The sequence below is a fragment of the Musca autumnalis genome, unplaced genomic scaffold, assembly GCF_047663935.1.
Source record: "Musca autumnalis isolate F117 unplaced genomic scaffold, ASM4766393v1 scaffold_5, whole genome shotgun sequence".
Taxonomy (NCBI): Eukaryota; Metazoa; Arthropoda; class Insecta; order Diptera; family Muscidae; genus Musca; species Musca autumnalis.
The window spans coordinates 11,542,888-11,568,659 of NW_027412088.1; the positions used below are offsets into that span (position 1 = coordinate 11,542,888).

The following is a 25,772-nucleotide window of genomic DNA, read 5'->3' on the forward strand; positions in this document are numbered from 1 at the left end:
AATACATGCACCAGTGGGCGCTTACTGAGAGTAAGGGAGCGTAAAATTCAATGTTAAACACTTTAAAATGTGTGCTCACTTGCTCTCAGTGAGAACTCACTGGCTATCTCCATAGTATACACACAAATGTTGCGGTTTTTTATTGAAAGGCAAAAGAACAACAAACACATAGGTACATACAAAATTCCAAAGAAATACATAACACACTTTAATAAAAGAAAAACTGATTCAAATAATTTGTAAATAGTCCCACTTTTAAAAAGGAAAAATATATAGAAACGTAGTTGAACGCTTCTCCTTAGTTGTGAAATAAAACAAATTGTCCTCATAGTTGAAATCATCAGCGGGGAATCGGCATCTAGAATCAAATGATTATGTAATGTAATAAATAAATATGGATATGCCATATTTCAAATATACATAAGTATGTATGTAATTACCAATATTAAATGCGATTTCTTCCTTGTCCAATAAAATAATTCCATTCTACTTTCCGATTCAATTATAAAATGTATTGGGCATTTAATTTACTAAAAAGCACAATTTCTTTAAGAAAACACAAAACACTGATTTATTCACTCACTTTACCGTCTTGACTCTACAAAGGCAACTAAAACACTGAAGAAAGAAAAAAATATAATTCATATCATTTCTTCTTTTCTTCTTCTTGGTTAACAACAACAAAACAAGAAACACACGAGTTTGACGCATACATGCCACCAAAGCCCCCTCCTTCGCTTCTACGTCTTCTATTATACAATACACACAACTCTTTATTATAAACAGCATTCCACAGCCGCGAGAGCACTGTTATTACTCTCGTTGACAAACATCCTCTCTCCACCCATGAAAAAAATGTTCTAACATAAAAAATATGTTTTACCCAAACATATCAAATAGAGATATGTTACAAAATGTTGCAAACATATATTTGTTTGGACCCAAACATATTATGTTTGGATCCAAACATTTATTTGTTTGCAACCGGTCCCAAACATATATTTGTTTGGATCCAAACATATTTCTAACATAAATTTTTCTGCGTGTATATAACGGTTCAAATCCGATAATTGTTGGTAATGTAATTTTTCTCCATTTTTTCTCAAAATTAACAACATTTATTATCTTCAAATAAATAAGTAACGGTCGTTATAAAACCGATTTGTTAAGTTGCTTTGGATTGGAATAAACTTGGATTCACATTTGTTTGGAAGTAAATATTGATCATATAATGGTTACAGTTACCACGGCCTGTAGTTCTTAGCTCATAAATTTTGTGAAGCAAATTTTAAAATTAGTAGAGTGCACAGTGGATCCACCCATTGGCCAAAAATAAAAGAATTAATGTCTAAATTTTGGTACAACATTTGGCAACTCTGACAGCTATGACATGGACCTTTTTAAAAATATATTAGTTTTTGTTTCATTCGACCGCGATCTTCTTAAGAATAGCTTCAAAAGTCGGAACATTTGACTAATATTTTATGTTGTGAGTACGACATATATTTTAAGTTCAAGTAAATATATTCAAAATATCGCGAAACGACTACGTATAGCAAAATATTATTGTGGATTTAGAAGGAGGAGGTAATAGCTTAATTTTGATTAAAAAGTAGTGTTTTAGCGTATTATGGAATTCTAGTTAGTTGCATATTTTTTTAGTGTATTTTGTAATGCCATATACTTAAATTTGACGTAAGGTTTTAGTCATGATGCCCACCAGTGCCCACCTCGGGAATAAATTTCCAAAATAGGTCATGGGTTTAAGATTATTCAGTATTAAAATCAGCTGCCATCTAGTGCCAGACTATAAATGGCGGGTCGCAGACTAAAGCTGCCCTAGAATAGGGTTTCTATGGATATATTAGCGTATAACTCTGTTATCTGACCACGTACATTAACATATTTGGCATCAGTTGCAAGATGAAAAAATCTTCTTCCAAATTTGTGTTACTTTGGCGGTACGTGCCTTCCAGGAAAAACGCTATAAGATCTATTGTAAACATTTTACCAATTTTCAGACAAAAATGTTGATTTTTTTTAATCCGCTAAATTGGTTGGATTTTATGTTGTTTTGGAGATTGTTTTGTTTCCCCAAGCCTATTTTTGCATCATGAGATAATCGGGAGCTTTGTTCACGCCATTTTGTTTTAACAGCATAAGGCAATTCGCAGCAGCACAAAGCTGTAACCGGCGTATTGGCTTGATTTTTACACTCTAAATATTTTTGGCCACTTTCCACTGTGGAGTGGGAAAAATTGTATAAAAGTGTATATCGATATTATTTGCTGTTCAAGTTGTGGAAAGCGAGTTTTTCAAATGGATAAAGGTTCCAGCTACAGAGGCTTGCAGACGTACATGTTATTTATCTTTTTCGGTGTCCACCTCATTAAGGGGTTACCCCCTTTTTTAACAAAGCGTTTTGCGGTGTCGACTAAAGCTCGAAAACGAATGGACCAATCTTCATATATTTTTGTGGGTTTATTAAGTACCTAATAGTCTTGACTTTAAACGAGGCAATTTTAAAAATATAAACTAAAAAACATGGTGAATAGTATAATTCAAACTTTCGATTTTTAACAAAAATGGACCGGTTTCGACCATTTAGCGGCCAAAAAATTTTTTAAGAAAAATTCTCTTATTTAAAGACAAAATTTTGATGTATTCATAAGCAAACAAAAATATGAAAACTCAACACCAAATTTCAGTCATTTCGCGTGGATAATGTGGTTAACACCTTCAAAATACCGAAAATTGGGTGATATCGATATAATTTTTATCAGAAAAGTTTTTTGTCCACTGGAAACCCTCAATGCAAAAATTCAGCCAATTTGGTCGAGAAATTTAGTTTAAATCCTCAAAATACCGAAAAGCGGGAGGTAGCGTTATATGGGGTCTATATCAAAACATGGACCTATGTCCATAATTTTTATCGGGAAATTTTTGTTGTTAACTAGGAACCCTGTTCCTCAAAATTCAGCCAATATGATCGATAAATTTAGCTAAAATATTAAAAATTATCGGAAATTAAGAAGTACCGTTAAATAAGGGGCTATACCAAAATGTGGATCGACCTTCCCAATATTTTGCCCGCGACATTGTTAGCCAACTATAAGTACATGTACCAAAAGTCATCCACCTACGCCAACTCCTTATATTTTTGGCCACGGTTTATATGAACTCGCGACATAGTGCGGCAGAAGATCTTTCATGGCTGAAAACCATAGAAAATGTCGCCTAAATTACGATGAAAGTAATTTTGCCACAGGCACCGTCGTTCAGAATCACTTTCCCTGGTCAAAGTTTTGAACGGATAGAACTATTTTCATAATCAGCTCAATGCATGATTTTAGAATTCGGTCTAGTAGTTGAAGAGGAATTCAAGGTCAAAGTTAAAAATTTACTATGTGCAAAGATTCGGCCAAATCAAGTAATAAATTCGAGAGTTGTTGTTGTAAAGAAAAAATACTTTTTCTTCGTAGATTTTTTCAGTTATCTGGCCCTGATTAAAAAAATTGCATCTTGGACTGGTTGCTTCCTAAAGAATATGCATAGGTGAGTGTGTGTGGGCAGTTAAATAGGTGTAGCGTATATATCGTTCGATCCCAATCCACATGCAGGGCATGTGTTGATTATCGTGCTATCAGTTCGAGTCCAATGCATAGTCGATATAGTACGATCTCTATGACGTCTATTGTTGTGGAATTTTTAGAAAGGTTATTAAATCTCTACCCTTCTAAAAATTCCACACCACTAGACGGAGATTCCGGAGATATCACCCAGCCTTGAAAAAATCACTGTTTCAAACTAAGGGGTTTCACCTGCTTATTTCTGAATTACACAAACGATTGGCGTCCACACACATAGTTGATTATCCATAGTTGGAGGGAAGTATTCTCCGTTCGGGGACAGCTTCGCATGTTTGATAGCATGGAATGCCCAACAAAAGCTACCATGACTGTTCAGTCGCATGACCTGTTGAGGTTCAGTCGTCGACTGATATGTGTGGATATGGCGTGTAATGCCTTTGTGATACTGTGTATTTTCCGGAATCCATGATGCTGTTGGACAGCTGGGAACCAGCTTCTCATCATAGATAGGTGTAGTGCCTCTTGAATCTTCGCTGTTGGTATCCTTACCTGGCTTCAATAACGGAAACACCCTGTCAACTTTACAGGCTTCTGTGACAATATGGTTTGGCTTACAACAAATTGGTGACACTTGTCAAATACTCAACTTTGGGTTCATCTAACCGCTTAATCATTACCATTAAAATCCGCTTTGGGCAATTTTCGCCTATTGGATGACATCTGCAACTTCGCTCATCGTAAATTTTGGTGCTACTTCCTCGGTTGAAAGGGCTCTTTTACGGCGTAGAACACTCCTCTTCGCCTTATCACACTCGGGGTGCTCTATAACACGGATCTGTCACTGTCAGACCGTTGAAAGTAACAGCGGTTTTATCATTCATGTTTTCCGTATTCGAATCGTTGCCCACAATTTACATAATCCTGTACCAATGTTGCACTATCTCAGGTGATATATTAACTTCACTGTCTGTTGACTTCAAGAGTAAGTTTCCGAACTCGTAGGTTTTCAGGTTTCGTACCACAAACATTTTTACTAACATCATTTAGCAAAATCCGTTTGCCTCTGTTTTGAGAAATTTGGTCTAATTTCGAAATTTTGTACACATGTGTATTTGGTGCAAACTCAGATGAAGATCGAAAATGGTCTGTGTCAGTCCACGTTTTCATAGTACCCCCATATAACGGTACGCCCGATTTTAGGTATTTTGTTGTTTTAAAGTTTCAGTTTTCGGAGCGAACTGGCAATAATTTGGCATTTGAGATTCAAGTAGTCCAAAAACTTCTCCACTAAAATTGTGGACAAAGCTCCACGTCAATTTTGAGTCGATCTAACAATGTCCGTCCGTCTGTTTGTCTGTCTGGCTGGTGCGCACGATAACTCTCGAACGGATCAATCGGATTTTGTCCAGATTTGATTTAAGTGCGAAGATGGGCCATATCGGTCCACTCCTTCAGGTACCTCCCCCACAAAAGTTCAAAAATGTTCGGAAAAATTGTCCGCACGATAACTCTTTGTCCACTAAAATTGTGGACAAAGCTCCACGTCAATTTTGAGTCGATCTAACAATGTCCGTCCGTCTGTTTGTCTGTCTGGCTGGTGCGCACGATAACTCTCGAACGGATCAATCGGATTTTGTCCAGATTTGATTTAAGTGCGAAGATGGGCCATATCGGTCCACTCCTTCAGGTACCTCCCCCACAAAACTTCAAAAATGTTCGGAAAAATTGTCCGCACGATAACTCTTGAAGGGAGTAACCGAAGTAGTCCATACTTTGCACATCTTGACATTTCTACCAGACATAGATGAGGTTCCAATATGGAACCTATTGGTCCACTCCTTCGGGTACCTCCCACACAAAATTTTGCTTAAGTGCAGTTTAAGGCCTGCTCTCGAATCGCTTTGATTTTTGTTGCGGCCACTTGTATTCACTACCCCCATTACGACGATATAATTTTTTTTCAGGAGCAAGTCCATACTTCCTCAGAAATCAGCACGAAAACTGCAAACAGCCCAAATTTTGGGTCTTTCAATAGTTTGTCCAAACTTAGTTTAAGTTCGAAGATAGACCATATCGGTCCACTCCTTTCGGTACCTCCCCCACAAAGGTTCAACATTTTTCGCCAATGTTGCGGGCATGATAACTCTAGGAGGGAGTAACCGAATTGAGCCAAACTTTGCTATTGGTAATATTACTTTCAGGCACTCATTTGGGTACCTCCCGCACAAAATTTGGAAAAAGTATAGTTGAACAACTCGTCTCTGATCTTATTAATTTGTGATGCAACAGGTTGCACTTGCGGCCCCTGTTACGACGTTGTCATTTTTTTCGTGGGCAAGTCCATACTTCCTGAGATAATGACCCAAAAAGGTCCAGAAAATCCTACCGGCACCACCTAAACTGGCTAATGTGTAAAATAACCCTTTAAGAGAGGAATCGATTTAGCTCAAACTTTGTAAATCGTATTATTTCCAACAGATTTGTATTAGGTCCGAATATGAAAAAATGCAGTTTAAGGACTCGTCTTGGATCATTCTAAATTTTGTTGCAACATGTAGATTTTTGAGGCCATTTCCCTCCTGGAAAAATTTCCCAACAGCTAAAAAAACCTACAGAAGTATTGTGCTAACTTTTTTTCTTCGGGTACGTGGCTGAGGGTATATCTCTGTCGGCTCAGCTGACTGATACTTTCTTACTTGTTTTGAAAGTACACATTTGCCCCAGATAAGGAGTCTGAAATTTCGGTGAAGAATCTACAATAATATTGAGATATGTTTAACTAATTTGTATGAAAAGAACATTTTGTTCTTATAGCCAAAAAACATCACAAATTCTTCTAAACCCGAATGATAGATTTCCTGATGCAGTTATTAAAATCATTTAGACCGTATTACAAATTGTTAACGAAATTTCTTGAAATTTTTTGATGATTTAAATTCATGGTAAATAAAATTAAATTAACAACCTGCTCTGTCGCTTTACATCTTCCTCTTACCCACTTTTTTTGTTAGGATTGTCACTACTGTCATTTGGAGGTAAAACTCCAGTAGTTTCTACTTTTCACGTCTTGTTTTCAGTTTTTTTTTTTTTCATTTTCAATCATGTCAAGGAAAGAATTCTTAATGATTCACATTAGAAATGAATGATTCTTCTTGTTATTGCCTACGCTCCAGCAGTTGGTGATGTTGGCAGCATTTTTAATGGTAGTGTAAAGTAGGTTGAATGCTTTGCTTGCGGGGTGGTAGTAATTCGTGTGGCAACAAATATCTTTGGGGAGCGTTTCTTTAGGTTAATGTAAGTGACAGTTTTCATTTATTTTCGAGGTTTTTTTTCATTTTCAACAATAACAGCAGTCAAAGCGACAGAAGTAGCAGCAGCAACAGCAGTCATTCATTCATTATTTCATTTGCTACGACAAATCAAAACATTTCTTTTATGGAGACGACACAAAGATCATTTTTTACGGAAAAACGGAAGGAAGCTTCAGTTCAGTTCTTTGCCATAAATTCATGAGAATTTGCGAATTGGTTTGTTGTAAATGACTTTTACAAATTGAATTTTATTTATTTGATTTGTCAATTAATTAAATATTTTTCATGTTTAACATGGCCACAAACAAACAACAACATCCCCAATACGAAGAAAATCTATGTAATTTTCCACTTGTACATGAGAGCTGTGGGCGATGTCTTTAGCTTGGGGAAGGTCTGGCACGTGAAGAAAAGGCGATTGCAAACGATTGCTTATCAGAAATTAATGATTGAAATTTTGTTATTTTTGTCCATTTCCCCAAAGATTAATAGTGTTTAGTTTCCTTTTTCGAAAAAATTAATAAATAAAAGTACAATTGAATTTGTGGGCTTTCACTTCCAATTACACGTGTAGTTTCATTTTGCCATTATTTTGTCTGCTCCATAACCAGCAACAGTTTACAAAGTTTTACTACGATAAAAATTTAGTATATTCTTGCAGGTCTGGAATAGACCAATTGTAGTACAAGTTAAGAGCAAACTCTTAGTTTTGTTTTGGTCTACATGATCTGAGGTGATAATGCGAGTATAGACAGTCAATTCTTTAGAGATCGTGGTTTTGTCCAGCAACATCTTATTCTAAATCACTGTCAAGCATTTACGTTTACGTTACGCTCAGGGCGAATTCGTGACGAAAAAAAATCAATGAAATATTTTTGGTGTTCACTGATACCGACAATCTAGATAAAAATCTTAAAATAGGACTATATATATTAAAAAAAGGGCTACTAAGGATGTTATATGTTACGGTTACAGATTTCTAATAGAGAAATTTGACTTCTTCTTTTAACGATATCCCCAAAATGTAAGGATTTTGTTAGATTTTGATTCAGTATGAAATTAAGTAAAATCAACAGCTTAAAATTAAAACAAATATCTTCATCCTAAAATGTGTGATCTATTTCTTAAGAAAATATTATATCTAAATATATAGCGCTTTTTAAATAAATCGCGATTCTAGTTGACATTTTCAGGGGTTTTTAGGTTTTCACGATTTTGCTTGAAAAGGTAGCGATGTAGTCAATGCATTGTCCCAATTTGAACTATTTTATCTCAATAACGGTAAAGTTTACGAAATTATCGTAAAGGTCAATCAAGTAGGGAATTTTTATAGCTACAACATTTTCTTTAGTCCCATTTCGATAAGACTTGCTGTTTCCAAGCAAATTCGTGAAAACCTAAAAAACCCTAAAAATGTCAACTTAAATCGCGATTAATTTAAAAAGCGCTCCGGCGATTTTTTTTGATTTTTCTCATCCATAAACATTGTAGTTTCAGAATCCGCAAAAACTTCCCAGGTGTAGGCACCTTCCATTTAAAGTTGCTTCAAGAAGAAGTTTCTTATTACTTCCTTGTATCAACTCGTAAAATGAAGGAAAAAATTTCCTCAAAAAAATTAGGAAATATTTTCATGTTCTTCAGCTAAATTGATACATGATATATAATGTAAATAGACATTTCATTTCTTTGGTGACCCATTGTGAAATTTGATGAAGAATATTTTTGTCTTTGACGTCTCATCTCCCTAAAAATATGTTCTTTTTTTGGGACAAAAAAAAAACATTTTCCACAACATCCCGTACGGGACAAGGGAGACTTCTCTCATATCAATGAGTGCACCCCGATTCATATTTAGCTCAATGATATGGGACCTACTGTTTGTCGCCGAGTCCGAACGGCGTGTCTTAAGACACCACTTGTGGGGAAGTTTTACAAGGCTGAAATACTCAGGAAATGTCGCCAACATTACTGAGGGGTATTTTGCCACCGTTGAAAAAATGGGACAGTTTTGAATAAGCTCAGATAACGTCCGACGTTAACCCTAAAACGTGTTTTTCATTTTAGAGGTTCCTGGCGATTAGATATGATTTACAGATTAGGTGTATTCCGAGACCTATAGTAAAAGTTTATTGTAGTATATTTGTAGCATATTTTGTTTTGATATGATCACATTTTAAAAGAGTTTTTGCAAAATTTTCGAAAAAAGGATAAAAAGACCCCTTTGCTGAACCGCATGAGGGTTAATATTTTTTAAAAAAATAGTTCCCACATCCTCCTCTGTAAAGTTGCCAAAGACATGATGGTCCATTATTACATTTGTTCTTTTACTATCTGATGGATTTGAAAACGCAAAATAATCCAATTTTGAGGCATTAAAAATATAATTTTTATACCCTCAGCCTTTAGGCTAAAGAGGGTATTTACACTTTGATACGAACAAAAATGTGCCTCATCGAAATAATGGTTTTAGACCCCAAGTATGTTTGTACGATATCCGTTTCAGACAATTTTGAGTCGATCTAGCAATGTCCATCCGTCTGTCTGTCTGTCTGTCTGTCTGGCAGGCTGGTGCGCACGATAACTCTCGAACGGATCAATCGATTCGGTTCAAATTTTGGGTATCGAAATATTTTGTCCAGATTTGATTTAAGTTCGAAGATGGGCCATATTGGTCCACTCCCTCAGGTACCTCCCCCACAAAGGTTCAAAAATGCTCGGAAAAATTGTCCGCACGATAACTCTTGAAGGGAGTAACCGATTTGGTCCATACTTTGCATATCGTAAACATTCTACAAGAGGAAGATGAGGTTCCAATCGGCCCACTTCTTCGAGTACCTCCCACACAAAATTTCGGAAAAGTTCAGTTTAGGGCCATCTTTCGAATCACTGTGATTTTTGTTTTACCAACTTGTATTCACTGCCCTCCATACGACGGTACATGTTTCATTAGGGGCAAGTGATTTTTGTTTTACCAACTTGTATTCACTGCCCTCCATACGACGGTACATGTTTCATTAGGGGCAAATCCATACTTCCTGAGAAAATAGCCTGAAAGTTGTAAAACCCCTATGACACCGTGTGAAGTGGTTGGAGCGCAAGATAACTCTAGAACGGATCTGCCGATTCGGTCCAAAATTTGACCTTAGTAATATTTTGTCCAAACATAGTCTAAGTTTGAAGATGAGCCATATCGGTCCACTCCCTCATGTACCTCCCCCACAAAAGTTCAAAAATGTTCGGAAAATTTGTTCCTACGGTAACTCTTAAAGGGAGTGGCCGAATTGGTTCATACTTTACACATCCTAATATATCTACTAGATATAGATCAGGTTCAAATATGGACTACATTTGTCCAATCCGTCCGGTACCTCCCACACAAAATTTCGGATATCGAATCACTTTGATTTTTGTTGAAGCAACTTGCATTCGCTGCCTCAATTACGGTGGTAAACGTTTTTTCAGGGGCAATTCCATACTTCTTGAGTAAACATCCCGAAGTGTGTAAAAACCCCATATAACACCATATGTAGTGGATGTAGATCCACTTCCATAATGGTCAATGTAGATCCATTCCTTTTAGTATCTCCTCCGCAAAACTTTTGATTCCTAATCCTAATGAACATTTTTGTCGATTCAAATTCCCAAAATTTATAAAAACCCCTAAATACACACGTTTTTGGAAAAAATTTGTTTCAATATATACAGGCTGAGGGTATATCTCTGTCGGCAAAGCCGACTGTTACTTTTTTACTTGTTATATTGAAAGTTAATTCCAAAAAGATCCTCCTTGAAATTCAATCATCACGTTTAACTTAAAGTTGACCGGAACGCTATAAATCTGTTCGGTAAATCCAAACTATAACAAAGGAATATTTATAATAATGGGGGTATATATTTTAATTGCAGGGATTAAAAGATATCTTAACTCGAATATTTCGAAAAAAAAACTAGAAATGGAAGGAACTTGGACCGCCTACTTAGGTTAATTCCCGATGTAAATCTTAAAATAGGCCGATACCCGTGTCTCATATTTTTAGCTCTTTTTTTTTTTTTGTCGCGCAATATTTGCTGGCCATGTTAAAAAATACCGGACAAATTATCCTCGCGACAAAGGAACTGATGGTAAGACCGAATTATATGAACGCCAAATTTAATAAAATTCAAAGAAAATTGTGTATGAAGTGTTGAGTAAGAAAGAAGAAAATATGAACATTAGACAGAACAGGTCTGCGGCTATGTGTTATCGTTAACCCATCACTATATAAATCGGTTTTTAGTAACAAAAATGGCCATAAAATGTCATTTATAAGGTTTATGGATCAAAAAAGTTAGGGGGAAGAGTTTCAAAAAATATAATTTTTTTGGGTCGCCCTAATGTACATACATATGGGGATTTCTGCAAAGACATAAATACAACAATATAAGACATTTTTTTTGCTATCATTCTTCAGTGAATGGCTTTTGAATTTAACATAATGTTATATCACGATATGGTGATATAACATTTTTTTCTTTTATACATTTTTACGTATTTAACCGAATTTACCGATCCAATTGACATAGAATTATTCTTGAATAGATCCTTGAATTCATAAATTTCGTTTCTGATACCATTACATTAAATGTTTCTCCTTGGTTGCGATTTTGAATTAACTGCAACCTGTTAAGGGTAATGTTTCTATACAAAGATTCGTAAACATTTTTTTGTTGCATGCATTTTGTCTAGTCTTAGTTGTATTTATGTCTTTGATTTCTGACTGTAATCGAACAGTTTTGCAAAAACGTATTTTGATTTCCGTTTTTTTTTGTTTTTTTGCTGTGTTCATGCTGCTCATCAGCAAAACATTACAGTATATTTTCAGATTTTGACTAACGGTTCCAGGAGATATCGCATCTTGAAAAATTCGAATTATGTAAAAACTATATGCAAAGAAATACTCATATCTTTCTTTTAATATTGGTCCAAATAAAATAAATCGTTTTTTGTATTTTTTTGTTTTTATTAGATATCTAATAAAAAATTGAAAAAATGTTGCACAGTAGGCTTGCGTGCAGTTTTAGCGTTTTAATATTTAAAATCAATTTTAGCAATGATTGTACTATTCAATTTTCTTGAAAATTTTCGTATTATACCACGCACGGTGCGCTTAAACTAACTTCATATGAATGGTGCTTACACCTGTAAAGTTTTTGCGGATTCTGAAACTACAATGTTCATAGAAGAAAAACAAAACAAAACAAAAAAAAATCGCCGGAGGGATGTTCAAATAAATCGCGGTCAAAATTCACTCTTTAAGAATTTTTTAGGTTTTCACCATTTTGCTTGGAAACTGCAAACCCTATCGAAATGGGATATTAAATTGCGAAAATTGCACCCAAGCACATAGCGCAAAAAATTGTTTTCTATTTTTTATTAGATAGCTGATAAAGAAAAACAAAATTCTATTTGGACCAATATTAAAGAAGTTATGAGTATTTCTTTGCACATAGTTTTTAAAGAATTCGACTTCTTCAAGGAGCGATATCTCTGGAATCGTTAGTAAAAAAAAACCTAAAATATTCTGAAAAGTATTGCTGATATTGATGAGCAGCATCAACACAGCAAAAAATAACGGAAATCAAAACCACTTCTTGTCAATCAAAATAATAATGAATTTCTTAAAGAAATGTGTAATCACAAAATTGCTGCTACTGCTATGTGACATGCATATGTATGTACCTTAAAGACAAATGGAAAATACAAAAAAAAAACGCAATGAAAAAACATTGTAAAGCTTTTGGGCAATCCTTTGCCTACATATGTATGTACGTACATACATATGTATGTAAAGTAAAAAAGAATTGTTACATTTTGTTTGCTTTCCATAACAATTGTTAAAATGAAACAATTTCTAGAGAAAGAAACGAGAAAAAATTACTCAAAGTGACGTTTTTGAAGAATGCCTCTGCCTTTTTCTGCCTGAATAACGAGAAATGCCTTAAGAAATGTGTTACCATAGTTTTATAAAGCAAACAAAAAATGAAAAATCAGTTCGGAGAAAATTAAAGTTTTTTTTTTGTTTATTTGGTGTTGATTGTATGGGAAAAAATACTATTTTTATACATACCTCGAAGTACTACTCTTTCGTAAACATATTTGGTACACAATACACATTCTTCGTATGTTTCAATTATTATTTTCTTACTCCGGTATTCATTTGAATTGTACTTGCGTAAGACTTTTATATGTTCGACACAACACATCAACTTTATGGTCATTTGGTTTCATTAATTTTGAGCATTTCATTATTTTAATAAAAAAATCTGTTATTTTTTCCATGCTACCCTTTATGTTTGCTAACAAAGAGATTTATTGGTAAAGGTTTACATCAAATTTTCATATATCAACACATGTCATGATGTAACACGGTGTGCCTTAACCAAATTTAAATGGAAGGTGCTTACACCTGGGAAGTTTTTGCAGATTCTGAAACTACAATGCTCATAGATAAGAAATCTTAAGAAACAAAAAAATCGCCGGAGGGATTATCAAATAAATCGCGATTTAAGTTCACCGTTTTAGGAGTTCTGTAGGTTTTCACGATTTTGATTGGAAACCGCGAGTCCTATTTAAATGGACCAAAGGAAAATGTTGTAGCTGTGAAAATTCTCCACTAGATTGACCTCTCCGTGGTGTCACCTGGGGGCGATGAAATCGTGTCGACGTAAAGATTAAAAATGATTAGGGATTTATGGTAAGTCGGATCTCCCTATGCACTCAGGTGGATGCGATAATTGCACAATTCGTGTGAAGGCAGAGTTCGTTTTGAGTATCATAAGTCTAATATGCGCCCAAGCCACGAACGAAGACATAAATCAACGGACCAAGGATACATTCTACGAACTCCTGGAGAGAACATATGACTGCTGCCCTGGCCATGACATTGGGATTGTTCTGGGAGATTTTAATGCTAAAATAGGGAGGTAAAATACCATTGATTCCACGGATGGCAAGATCAGCCTTCACGAAGTAACATCCGACAACGGAATGGGGCTGATCGATTTTGCAGCGTCAAAAACGTGATAGAAAGCTGTACCAACACCTTCACATACAAAAGAATCCGTGCTTATCACCAGATAGAAAAATCCAGCTTGATCATGTTATGATAGACGGAAAACACCCTTACAGTGTGTGAGATATCCGATCGATTCGAGAGGCAAACATCGATTCCTCTCAGTTACTCTGCTTAATACACCCACATGCTCGAATATGGCACTCCATGTCCTGATAATGTGAAAGCTCAATGGCAGAAATTGCCCATTCGTTTTAAACTTGAAATCTACAATTGCGTACCAAAAACCACCTCTTAAAAGTCCATGATACGAACAGGAGTGCTACGGAAGAGAAGAACGTGATATACAAGACAACCTTGTAGTCAATCGCAAGATGAAGCACCAATGAACAGATTTGGGTTGAGTAGGGGATAGGAGTAAAGACATAAAGAGAGGGAAAACGTGAAACTCAAGGCGGACATAAGCCAGAATAAAGTGCGAACATATTACCAGAGTGTAGAACACTAGACTAAAGGACGTGGTCGAAGCCTGCAAAGATAATTGGGAAATCAGGTAACTGTAAGAAATATCGTACAGAGGGCCTGGATGTAGCATTTTTGTCGAGCTCACGGTGCTCTTGAAACAACTTTAAATGGAAGGTGCTTACACCTGTGAAGTATTGTTGATTCTGAAACTACAATGTTCATAGATGAGAAAACTAAAAAAAAACAAAAAAAAAAATCGCCGGAGCGCGTTTTAAATAAATCGCAATTCAAGTTGAAATTTTTAGGGTTTTTTTAGGTTTTCACGATTTTGTTTGGAAGCCGCAAGTCTTGTCGAAATGGTACTAAAAAAATGTTGTAGCTATGAAAATTCTCTATATGATTGACCTTTATAATAAATTCGTAGGGTTTACCGTTATTGAAATATAGAAATTCAAATTTGGACAAAACATTGACTTATAGCCTCCTAATAAAACAATGTCATGACTGCAATTTCCTAACTTAAACTTATATATCTCGAAAATGGTACAACCTAGGAAAAAATTACGAAAGCCAATCTTGTAAAGAATTTTCACAGCTAAAATATTCTCTCCAGTCTCATTTCGATAAGACTATGAACATTGCTGTTTCAAAATCCACAGAAACTTCCCAGTTGTAAGCGGTTTTACTTAAAGTTAGTTAAGGCGCACCATGTATGAACTTGTTTTATAAGGTAGCGATACATCCAAAAAGTCCAAAAAGTTCCCAGGTGTAAGCACCTTTCATTTACAGTTGCTTCAAGACCTTCCATTTAAAGTTGCTTCAAGAGCGCCATGAGCTTTGTTAACAAACATGAGGGGCGATGAAGATACCCCAGAATCAATCCCAAACGAATGCATTGAATATTTTCCTGCTTGCCACCGTGAGGACATGACAGCAATTAATCGACTATCTCATCAGTCGATTAATTGCTGTCATGTCCTCACGGTGGCAAGCAGGCAAATATTCGATGCAGTCGTTTGGGATTGATTCTGGGCATCATTTTAGTGACAGGTGGCGACTTATTGATTTCCATCTATTGGAACCCGAGAACAAGAAAGGAGACAAGACGGGTTGTGACAACTACAGAGGCATAAGTCTTCATAGCATATAAAGTGTTTTCTATGGTGAATGGAATAATTGGATAATTGGACTATAGACCAAATCTTCACTTGACGCCAAATTTTAGATAAAACCCGTGAAAACCAGATCGACAAGGCCAATCCTGAAAAAGTAATACAATTACGTAGGAAAGCATTAACTGACACAATATCAAGAATTAACCTCTTCGAGATTTTTAATACCACACGAGGTTTTAGACAAGGCGACAGTTCATCCTGTGACCAGTACCTTTGTCATACGGCGGAACAGAAAAATCATTACCTAATAATGGGTGTTATAAGTACTGCTTGGTAGTAGTAACCACTTACAAAAAAAGGGGATGTCGCACTTAGTAAATAATTATTCTATAACCACTAGAATAAGTAGTAATTCTACGTCCATTAAAAGTTGAAAACTAAATTAAAAACCTATTTGTTTTCAATTTCAACACACTTCATATTTTTTCGCTCCCGGCTGGATTCGATCATGCAAACTTCTGATTTGTAGGCGAACACATAACACACTATGCTATGCGTACGAACATTAAGGGTTGCTTAAACGCTTACATGTACACCACCAACCATTTTCTACTTTGTGCATTGAACACACAACCCTAGCACTTGTAGTCGGACACACACGCTATGTGCCACCATACTCATTACATAGTAACGAGTGAAAAAATGGAACTCCCACCCCCTAATTTTTCCCATTTGATCGAAAACCTTATATATTAAATGCATTTACACGGAAATTCTCTAAGGGCCGTAATTATGGTCCAATAGATGATCGCGTTGGCTGGCTCATGTCAGTATGATGGATATAAATGCCTCCATCGGCATACATATGTATACGAGCCTATACGCCAAAAGGGAAGACCAACACTCCGATAGAAAGACCAAGTTAAAGATGATATCACAAAGATGGCATGCAAATATCTAGATGTAAAGCAGAAACACGGCACGTTTGGAAATCTATTCTTAGTTCGGCATATAGAACAAAACGTTCTGTTTAGAATGCATAAATATTTTATACATTTTCATAACTCAAAGTACAATTTATTTGTCTCCGCTTCTGTTGAAAATGTTGGTATACCCAATTCTTAAAACTCGAAAGAATTCTAAGAAGGAAGAGTCACAATTTTTATTTCTTGACTAATTTCAACCAGTTGCTTTGAAGTGCTATTCGAGTTTTCCAAATTTTCATCTGTTACATTTTTTGGGGTTTTGTTGTTATTTTCTTCTCAGAGTTATTGCTTCCTTTTTCGTATGCGGCAACACATAAACTTCAGTTAATGTCACTAACCCAGGTAAAAAGGAAAAAAAACAGTTAAAACTACTCGCAACATAAAAAACGGAAGTGAAGAGAAATGGCTGCAGTGAGCGCTCTCAAAAGCCAAAAAGAAATGAAACGCATACACAAACAATAACAAATTGCACAAAGCGTACATGTGTACTTTTTTGTGGAAATTCAGATGAATAAATAAACCAAAAAATTTTCAAAATTCAAGGAAACTTTATTTAATGTTTGAAACTTTATTCTACATATATTTCATAACAAACCATTTCCATGTAAATTAAATATCCAATAACGATGTTATTAAATTTATTCTTGTAGTATTTTTTTGTTTTTGTTTTATGAGCATACAAAGTCTTTGGTTACCATTTATTGTTTATTTGAAATGTCTTCCAAACCACAATGTCTTTTTTCACTCAATGATTAAATATTGAATTTCAATATTTCTTCATATTTTCTTTTAGGAAATATGTAAATTCTTTTTTTTGAATAACAAAAAGAAGAAAGGAAAACAGCTTAGGAATTTCTTCAACTCTTTTTCATTAGCATCCTTAAAGGAGAAATGATTTACATGAATATATCAACTGGAAGTTATTTTCCATTGTAAGTTTTTTAAGTGGTTATATGATAGGCAATGTTTGTGTGTTTGTGCTTGGAATTTTAAAATATATTTAAATATGTTGAAATAAAAGCCATGTATGTATTTGTGTAAACGGTAAAAATATTCCATGAATATATTTAAGAAAAAATATATAGAATATCATATTTATCAAGTTATTGTGGTGAGTTACAAATGAAATAATTTGAATTCATTTTGACATATTCTTTGGGAAATCGATATTTTCCTTTTTTCGTATAAATTGAAGGGTATTTCAACAATGGCTTTATCTGTGTTCAGAATCAAAAAGGAAATATTAGTAAATGGAACGAGTAATATTCTTGGTAAAAGAGAGAAATGAAAAGCGGCAACATGAAACAAATTTCTTTGTACAGATGTCAGAATAAAAACCAAAATCTGATTTCTACTTGTCAATATTTTAGAAAATTGAGAAAAATATTGGATTTAGATTTTCCAAAATGATTATTGCTGAAATGAGTCAAGAAGTATTTTATTTGATTCACTACAATATAGACTCAATAATCCGGACACTCATTAATCCGGAAAACGTGGTAATCTGGACCTAAAATTGTCCGGATTATTGAGTAGAAAAATCTCTCGTTATTTTATACACATAGAACATTTTTTATACTCTCAGCATTTATGCTAACGAGGGTAATTACACTTTCATAGGGCAAAATGTTCCCCATCGAAATAATGGTTTTAAACCCCAAGTATGTTAGGACGAAATCTTTTTGGAGTCATTTTAGTTTAGGTTCGAGGATAGGACATATCGATACACTACTTCAGGTAACGCCATAAAAGTTCGAAAATGTTCGGGAGTAACCGATTTGGTCTATATTTTGTACATCGTGAAATTTCTACCAGACATAGATAAGATTCCAGTACGGGCTCTATCGGTCTAATCTTTGCAAAAAAATTTCAGTTTAGTACCAGCTCTCAAGTCACTTTGATTTTTTGTAACAACTTGTATTCGCTGCCCCCATGACGGCGGTACAATTTTTATCAGGGACAAGTCCATACTTCCCGAGAAAATAGTCCTAATATTAAAAAAACCCTATGGTACCATGCGTAGTGGTTGAAACACACGATAACTCTCGAACGGAGCAGCCGATTCGAAGATAGGCCATATCGGTCCACTCCTTCAGGTACCTCCGCCACAAAAGTTTAAAACTTTTAGCTAAAATGGTGCGCATGATAACCCTCGAAGGCAGTAACCGACTTTTCATATTGTTATATCTCTACAGGACATAGATCAGGTTCGAATATGGACTATATGGGTCCACTACTTCGAGTACCTCCCACACAAAATTTGAGAAAACGTCGAATAGTTTAGATTTTTTTGTAACAACTTGTATTCGCTGCCCCCGTTAAGACACTACACGTTTTTTAGGGGCAAGTCCAATGGTCAGAAAGCTGTAAAAAATCCCTATGGCACCTTGTGTAGGGGCTGAAGCGCACGATAACTCTCGAACGGATCAGCCGAATCCGTCCAAAATGTGGACTTTGAATATCTTTGGGTTTTGTTGTAACAACTTGTACTCGCTTTCCCCATTACGACGGTACATGTTTCTTCAGGGGCAAGTCCTTACTTCTTGCGATAATGGCAAAAGCTCCAAAAAAACCTTCAAAAAGCCCTCGAAGGGAGAAACATATTTGGTCGAAACGTTGTACATCGTATTATACTTACTTACTTAGCTGGCCCATTACAGAACATTTGTTCCATAGACCGAACTAAGAAAAGATCTCCAATTCTCTCAATTTCGTGCTTCGCCTTTTTGGAATACCGCGCCTTGTCATCTCTTCATCCATTTGTTTGCGCCATCTATTCTTTGGCCTGCCACTTCTGCGTGCACCGCCATGCGGTCGAATTTATATGCTCATTCTTATTATTATTCATCGCTCATTCTTATTATATGGCCTAGCCAACGCAATCGCTGCATCTCGATACGTTTAACTATATTCATGTCTTTGTATAGCTGATAATCGTGGTTCATACGACGTCTATATTCACCGTCAACGCAGATCGGTCCGTAGATCTTTCGAAGAATTTTTCTCTCAAACACGCCAAGCACTGCCTTATCTGCTTGCGCAAGTACCCAGGCTTCGGAACCATACATCAGCATGGGTAGTATCAGTGTTTTGTAAAGCGTTATTTTTGTTTGACGAGTTGTGGATTTGTTTTTGAAGTGCTTACTTAAGCCAAAGTAGCATCTGTTTGCCAATACAATTCTTTTTTTATTTCACAACTGATGTCGTTTGTTGTGTTTACGGCGGTGCCGAGGTATAGGAATTCTTTTACTACCTCAAAATTATAGGAACCAACTTTAACAGTTGGTCCGATCTCAATGGACACATTTCGCGTCGACACTATCAGCTTGGTCTTCTTGCCATTTATCGCCAGACCCACTTTAGCAGATTCTCCTTCGGCCTTCATAAAGGTATCGATTACTTCTTTTACTGATCGTTCCATGATGTCTATATCATCAGCATAAGCAAGTAACATGTGACTATTGGTGTAGATTGTGCCACTTCTTTTGACGTTTGCCTCTCATATAACCTTTTCTACCAGGATGTTGAAAAGAGCACACGAAAGGCTGTCTCCTTGCCTGCAACCTCTTTTGGTACAAAACTCTCATTCCTATTTTAACTTGTGTCAGTTAAAGTCATTTTACAAAGCCGAATGAGCTTTGCGGGGATACCAAATTCAGACATTGCTTGGAATACCTTTGAACGTAGCGGGCTGTCGAACCCTGCTTTAAAATCGACAAAAAGGTGGTAGGTGTCGATCTGCATCTCTTGGGTTTTTTCCAGGATTTGTCGCAGGGTAAGTATCTGGTCAATGGTGGACTTGTCAGGTCTAAAGCCGCATTAGTATAGTCCAATTATTTCGTTGACCATGGGCTTTAGTCGTTCGCACAATATCCCTGACACTATCTTGTAGGCGATAGGGAGAAGACTAATGCCCCTATAGTTGGAGCATAAAGTCTTATCTCCTTTTTTAGGGACGGGACACTGGTCCCAATCGTCGGGTACGCGTTCTTCCTGCCAGATGGAGCTAACTAGCTGATGCATACACGTTACCAGCGTGTCGCCTCCGCTTTTAAACAGTTCGGCTGGTAGGCTCCTGCCGCCTTATAATTCTTCAGCCGGTTTATTGCTGTCTTCACCTCATCTTGGCCGGGTGTTATACATTCAATACCATCTTCTGGGATTGGATCTGTGGTATCTTCGTCGATTTCGCTACTATTGGATACCAACAGTTTGGAAAAATGCTCTTTCCATATCCTTAGCACACTACCTGTATCTGTTACCAGATTACCTTGCTGGTCTCTACAGGACGATGTGCCAGTTCCAAAGCCATCAGTTTGATGTTTCACTCTTTGGAAGAATTTTCGCACTTCATTCTGTCTCCTGTACATCTCGATTTGTTCACACTCCCGATTTTCCATCTCTCTCTTTATCCTGCGGAAAAGACGTTTCTCCTCTCTCCTTTTCTCCCGATACCTCTCTCGTGCACTGCGCGTTGCTACTGATTGTAAAGTAGTCCTATATGCCGCATTTTTCTCTTGGGTAGCAGCACGACACTTCTGGTCATACAATGGATTCCTTGGTGGATGTCTCTGGTATCCAAGTACTGATTTTGCGGCTGTTTACATGGAGTGGGCAATGTTTTGCCATTGTCCTGATATGTTATCGGGACGAGGAGTGCTTTAATTAAGCAGTTGGGCCAGTTGAGTGGAATATGCTGCGGCTATCTGTTGTGATTGCAGCTTACCGATTTCCAACTTCCGTGTTGTGTCTGTTCGCACTTTGTTTGCTACGTTTAATCTGGTACGTACATTTGTTGCAACAAGGTAGTGGTCCGAGTCTATGTTTGCACCTCGGAACGATCGTACATCCAACACGCTTGATGCATGTCTTTCATCTATCACAACGTGATCAATTTGATTTCTTGTTCTTTGACAGCCAGGTGCCCTTATGAATATCGAGATGATTAAATCTGGCACTGCTAACTACCATGTTTTTTGCAGCTGCAAAGTCTGTCAGCCTCATACCATTGTCAGATGTTTCACTGTGGAGACTGAATTTCCCGACTGTTGGGCCAAAGATATTCGCCTTTCAAATTTTGGCATTAAAATCGCCTAGAATAATTTTAATGTCATGGGCAGGGCAACGGTCATATGTTTGTTCTAAGCGCTCGTAAAATATATCTTTGGTCTGTTCGTCTTTTTCTTCAGTGGGAGCATGAGCGCAAATAAAGCTGATGTTGAAGAATTTTGCTTTTAATCGAATTGCAGCGAGTCTTTCATTCACTGGGGTGAAGCTGGAGACCACATGTTTTAACCTCCAACCAACTACAAGCCGCAACCAAACTCATGCTTTGTGTCATGGCAGCTATAATATAGTGCGTCACCTTTAGGTGTTGTTGTGACGCCTTTCCCGTTCCTTGCCTTGTACTTTTCAAGTATATATGCCAATACGTAAACTGCACCTTCTCTATAAAGAGTGCGAACATACCAGGTGCAGATTCGCAGATCATGGTCCTTAAAACGTTTGCGGGGGTCGTCAGCTTTTGAGGGATTTGTTTTTCTTTTTTTCGTTTTTTCATTGTAGGCTGTTTCTTCTAGGGGAGGGTTACTAACCCGACGCCCAAACCCAAGTTTTTAACTGTCTTATGGGTGAATGCGCGCCACATGTTAGCTCATTACCTTTAACGGGTGTTAAAGGCAGTTCCCCAGGTGACACCACGGGGAGGTCAGTGACCACTTGAGATGAAAGAGGGACCAAGATAAATCCTGCGCTTTGCCATGTTAAAGCCGGTCAGGACCGTTCCTTGGTATCTTCCATCCCCTACGTCACGTACATTGTATTATATAGACGTCAAAAGTATTGTGTGTTACTTTTCTCCGTAGGTCCGAGGCTGGGGTACATCTCTGTCGACCAAGCCGTCTGATACTTTTTTACTTGTTACTTCTATATTCGGTTTTAGCAATTAGAATTAAAAAATATTATTACACGCGTACCACGAGTCTACTCGGTAATCCAGACAATTCGATAATTCGGACACCGCTGAAACATAAATAAATATTTAAAATATGTAATTTCATTTATTTAAATTTATTTTTACCTTTTATTGTATATGTAGCAATTGTCCACGAACCTCATTTATATAACCCTCTTTTTGATGTACTTAATTTTTCTTTGTCTTTCTCTCTCTTTTTTTGCAGAACTCAAGGCCAACATAATTGGGCCCACAGATTTGTATGTAAAAAGTGGCAGTGACATAAATTTAACCTGTAAAATTATGCAAGGACCCCATGAATTGGGCAATATATTTTGGTATAAAGGTAATTTTTAAAAAACAGCTCTATCATAAAGTACCATTCACTCATTCATTGCCTAAGTGGATGACTCGGCTCGTTTGTCCCTTGATCCACTTAATGTTCACAAAAAGAAAAAAACGAATTAACTTAAGCCAGCAGACTGAAAGAGATATACCGACCATGCGACAACCCGAAAAAATACAGAGAAAAAAATATGCAATTAAATAACGTCACCCGCACATACTTTTTAATGTACAACTTTTACGACAAGCCAACTCACAGATGTCTGCCTACAAATGACAACCAAAGTGAGGCATTATTTCAGTTGGACAATCAACGCAAGGAGGGCAGTCTAACCGCCATCCCTTTTGCTACAGATAATGAATGCGTTAATTTAATTGCGGTTTATTGTGACCAATGTAATCACTTCATGTTAAAAAAACTGGATTTTTAATGTTTTTTAATTTATTTAAAATATCACCATTAAAGAACCATAGTAACCTATTTAACAGGGACATAAAAAATATCAAGATATTTCACTAATTGAGGGAGGAATTGGAGGAAATATTGACACAAATTTCCAGTTACTATGGCTCTCAAAGTTCCTCACTCAATTTTCACCGCCCCACCACCTTGTTAAATTCCTTAAATAAACATTATTTTTTTTTATTTGTTTATTTTTTTCTGTCCAAGGTTTGGAAATAATTGACATGTCCACAAATCAAAATGAAATTGATAGTGGGAATCGCATTACCATGGAAAACGACTGGTCCGATGGTTTGACATCAAGGTGCGTATATTTTGTTCAATTGCCTTCACAGGTCATTTGTGTGAATTGACATTCAATTAATTTTAATTTTTTACCATTCTTCTTCTTCTTCTTTCTGTGTTTGCCTTTATTTTGTAGATTGAAAATACGACGCGCCATGCCCAGTGACACGGGAAATTATACCTGCGTACCCACGATAGCCAAGTCATCGAGTGTCTATGTTCATGTAATCATTGGTAAGTTTGCAAATGAAAAAAGAACTCAATATTTTCGAACATTGTTGAAATCAGTGAAGAGTGAAAAATATAAATGAAATTTTGGTAATGGTATTTGTTTTTTTTAATTAAAACTGAATGTGAAATGGACAATTATTGTAATTGTAAATGAAATTAATAATGTCGAGGACGTCAAGATAATTTCTGCCCTCTTTAAAAGCTTTGAAAGTACAAATACATTGGAATCTGTATAGTTTCTTCGGTGAGGTTAATGAAAACTGGACAAAAAATTACACAATGGGTATTTTTTTCTTATTATCAGGACGCTTAAGTGTGCATTGCGGCTTTCAAAATGTTTGAAATTTTGCTATTCATATTTTATTGTAATTACTGCTTAGAATTGGGTTCGTCCGTGTCATGTTAAACTTTTCTACAAGTGGTGTCGCTAGGTACTTCGCACCAAGGTTCAGAATCGTTTTTAAAACAAGCATACCATAATAATAAAAAATATTAAAAAAAAAGAATAATTTTTAATATGTAAAAAGTCTTTAAGTTCGGCCGGGCCTTTCCTGTCCACAATTTTAGGTGCAAAAAATTTTTTGACCACGGATACCCCAACTGCCTAAAGTATCTAATCTAATCAAACCTAAAATATAGTTTAAAATACCGAAAATCGGGAGGAAGCGTTATATGGGAGCTAAACCAAAATTTGGCCCTATTTTGACGATATATCGCGGAGAAGTTTTGTGAGCACAACTGTTATATGGAGGCTATACCAAAACATAAACTTATGTTTACTATTTTTGGTAGGGAATTTTCGTGACTGTGGAGAACCTCAAATGTCAAATTTCGAATAGTTCCGTCAAAAAATGTAGCTAAAATCCTCAAAACACCGAAAATCGGGAGGTACCGTTATATGGGGGCTATACGAAAACATTGATCTACGTTGACGATTTTTTGTGGAGCACATTCGTCACCACTGATAACCTCAAATGTCGAAATACAGCCACTGCGGGTAAAAATTTTAGCTAAAATCCTCAAAATACCGAAATTTAGAAAGTACCCTTATATGGGGGCTATACCAAAACATGGGGAATAAAGTTTTATTATACTCTAGGAACCCTAAATATAAAATTATAAATATTTCGGTTTGAAAATGGGACGTAAAAATTTTGAAAATGGGTAGGGACCGTTATATGGGTGCTATACCAAAACATGGACCTACATATGTTGACGATTTTTAGTCGATAGTTTTGGTGACCACATGGAATCTTAAATGTCAAATAACAGCTAGAAATTCAGAAAGTACCCTTATATGGAGGCTATACCAAAACATGAACTTATGTTTACTATTTTTGATAGGGAATTTTCGTGACTGCGGAGAACCTCAAATGTCAAATTTCGAATAGTTCCGTCAAACAATGTAGCTAAAATCCTCAAAACACCGAAAATCGGGAGGTACCGTTATATGGGGGCTATACCAAAACATCCATCGTTTTTATACCCTCAGCATTTATGCTAACGAGGGTATATACACTTTCATACGGGCAAAACGTGCCTCAGCGAAATAATGGTTTTAGACCCGAAGTATGTTTGGACGAAATGAGTTTCAGACAATTTGGAGTTGATTTAGCAATGTCCGTCCGTCTGTCTGTCTGGCTGCCTGGAGCGCACGATAACACTCGAACGGATCAACCGATTCGGTCCAATGTTTGGCTTAGTTTAAGTTCGAAGATGAGTTATATCGGTCCACTCCTTCCGGTACCTCCCCCACAAAAGTTCGGAAATGTTCGGAAAATTTGTGCGCACGATAACTCTTGAAGGAAGTAACTGAGTTGGTCCATACTTTGCACATCGTGAAATTTCTACAAGACTTAGATGAGGTTCCAATACAGAATCAATCGGTTCACTCCTTCGGGTACCTCCCACACAAAATATCGGATAAGTTCAGATTAGGAGCTGCTCTCGAATCGCTTACAACAACTTGTATTCAT

At 36.3% G+C, this 25,772-nt stretch overlaps 1 protein-coding gene across 2 annotated transcripts in view; it reads left to right on the forward strand.

Moving 5' to 3' along the window:
• dpr1 (defective proboscis extension response 1) overlaps positions 1-25,772 on the forward strand; it is a 541,854-nt gene that overhangs the window by 468,373 nt on the left and 47,709 nt on the right. For both annotated transcript variants that reach the window (XM_073988758.1, XM_073988757.1), the window contains exons 6-8: positions 22,699-22,818; positions 23,488-23,584; positions 23,702-23,799. In XM_073988758.1, the coding sequence (XP_073844859.1) occupies positions 22,699-22,818; positions 23,488-23,584; positions 23,702-23,799 (315 nt within the window). The remainder of the gene's footprint in view (positions 1-22,698; positions 22,819-23,487; positions 23,585-23,701; positions 23,800-25,772) is intronic.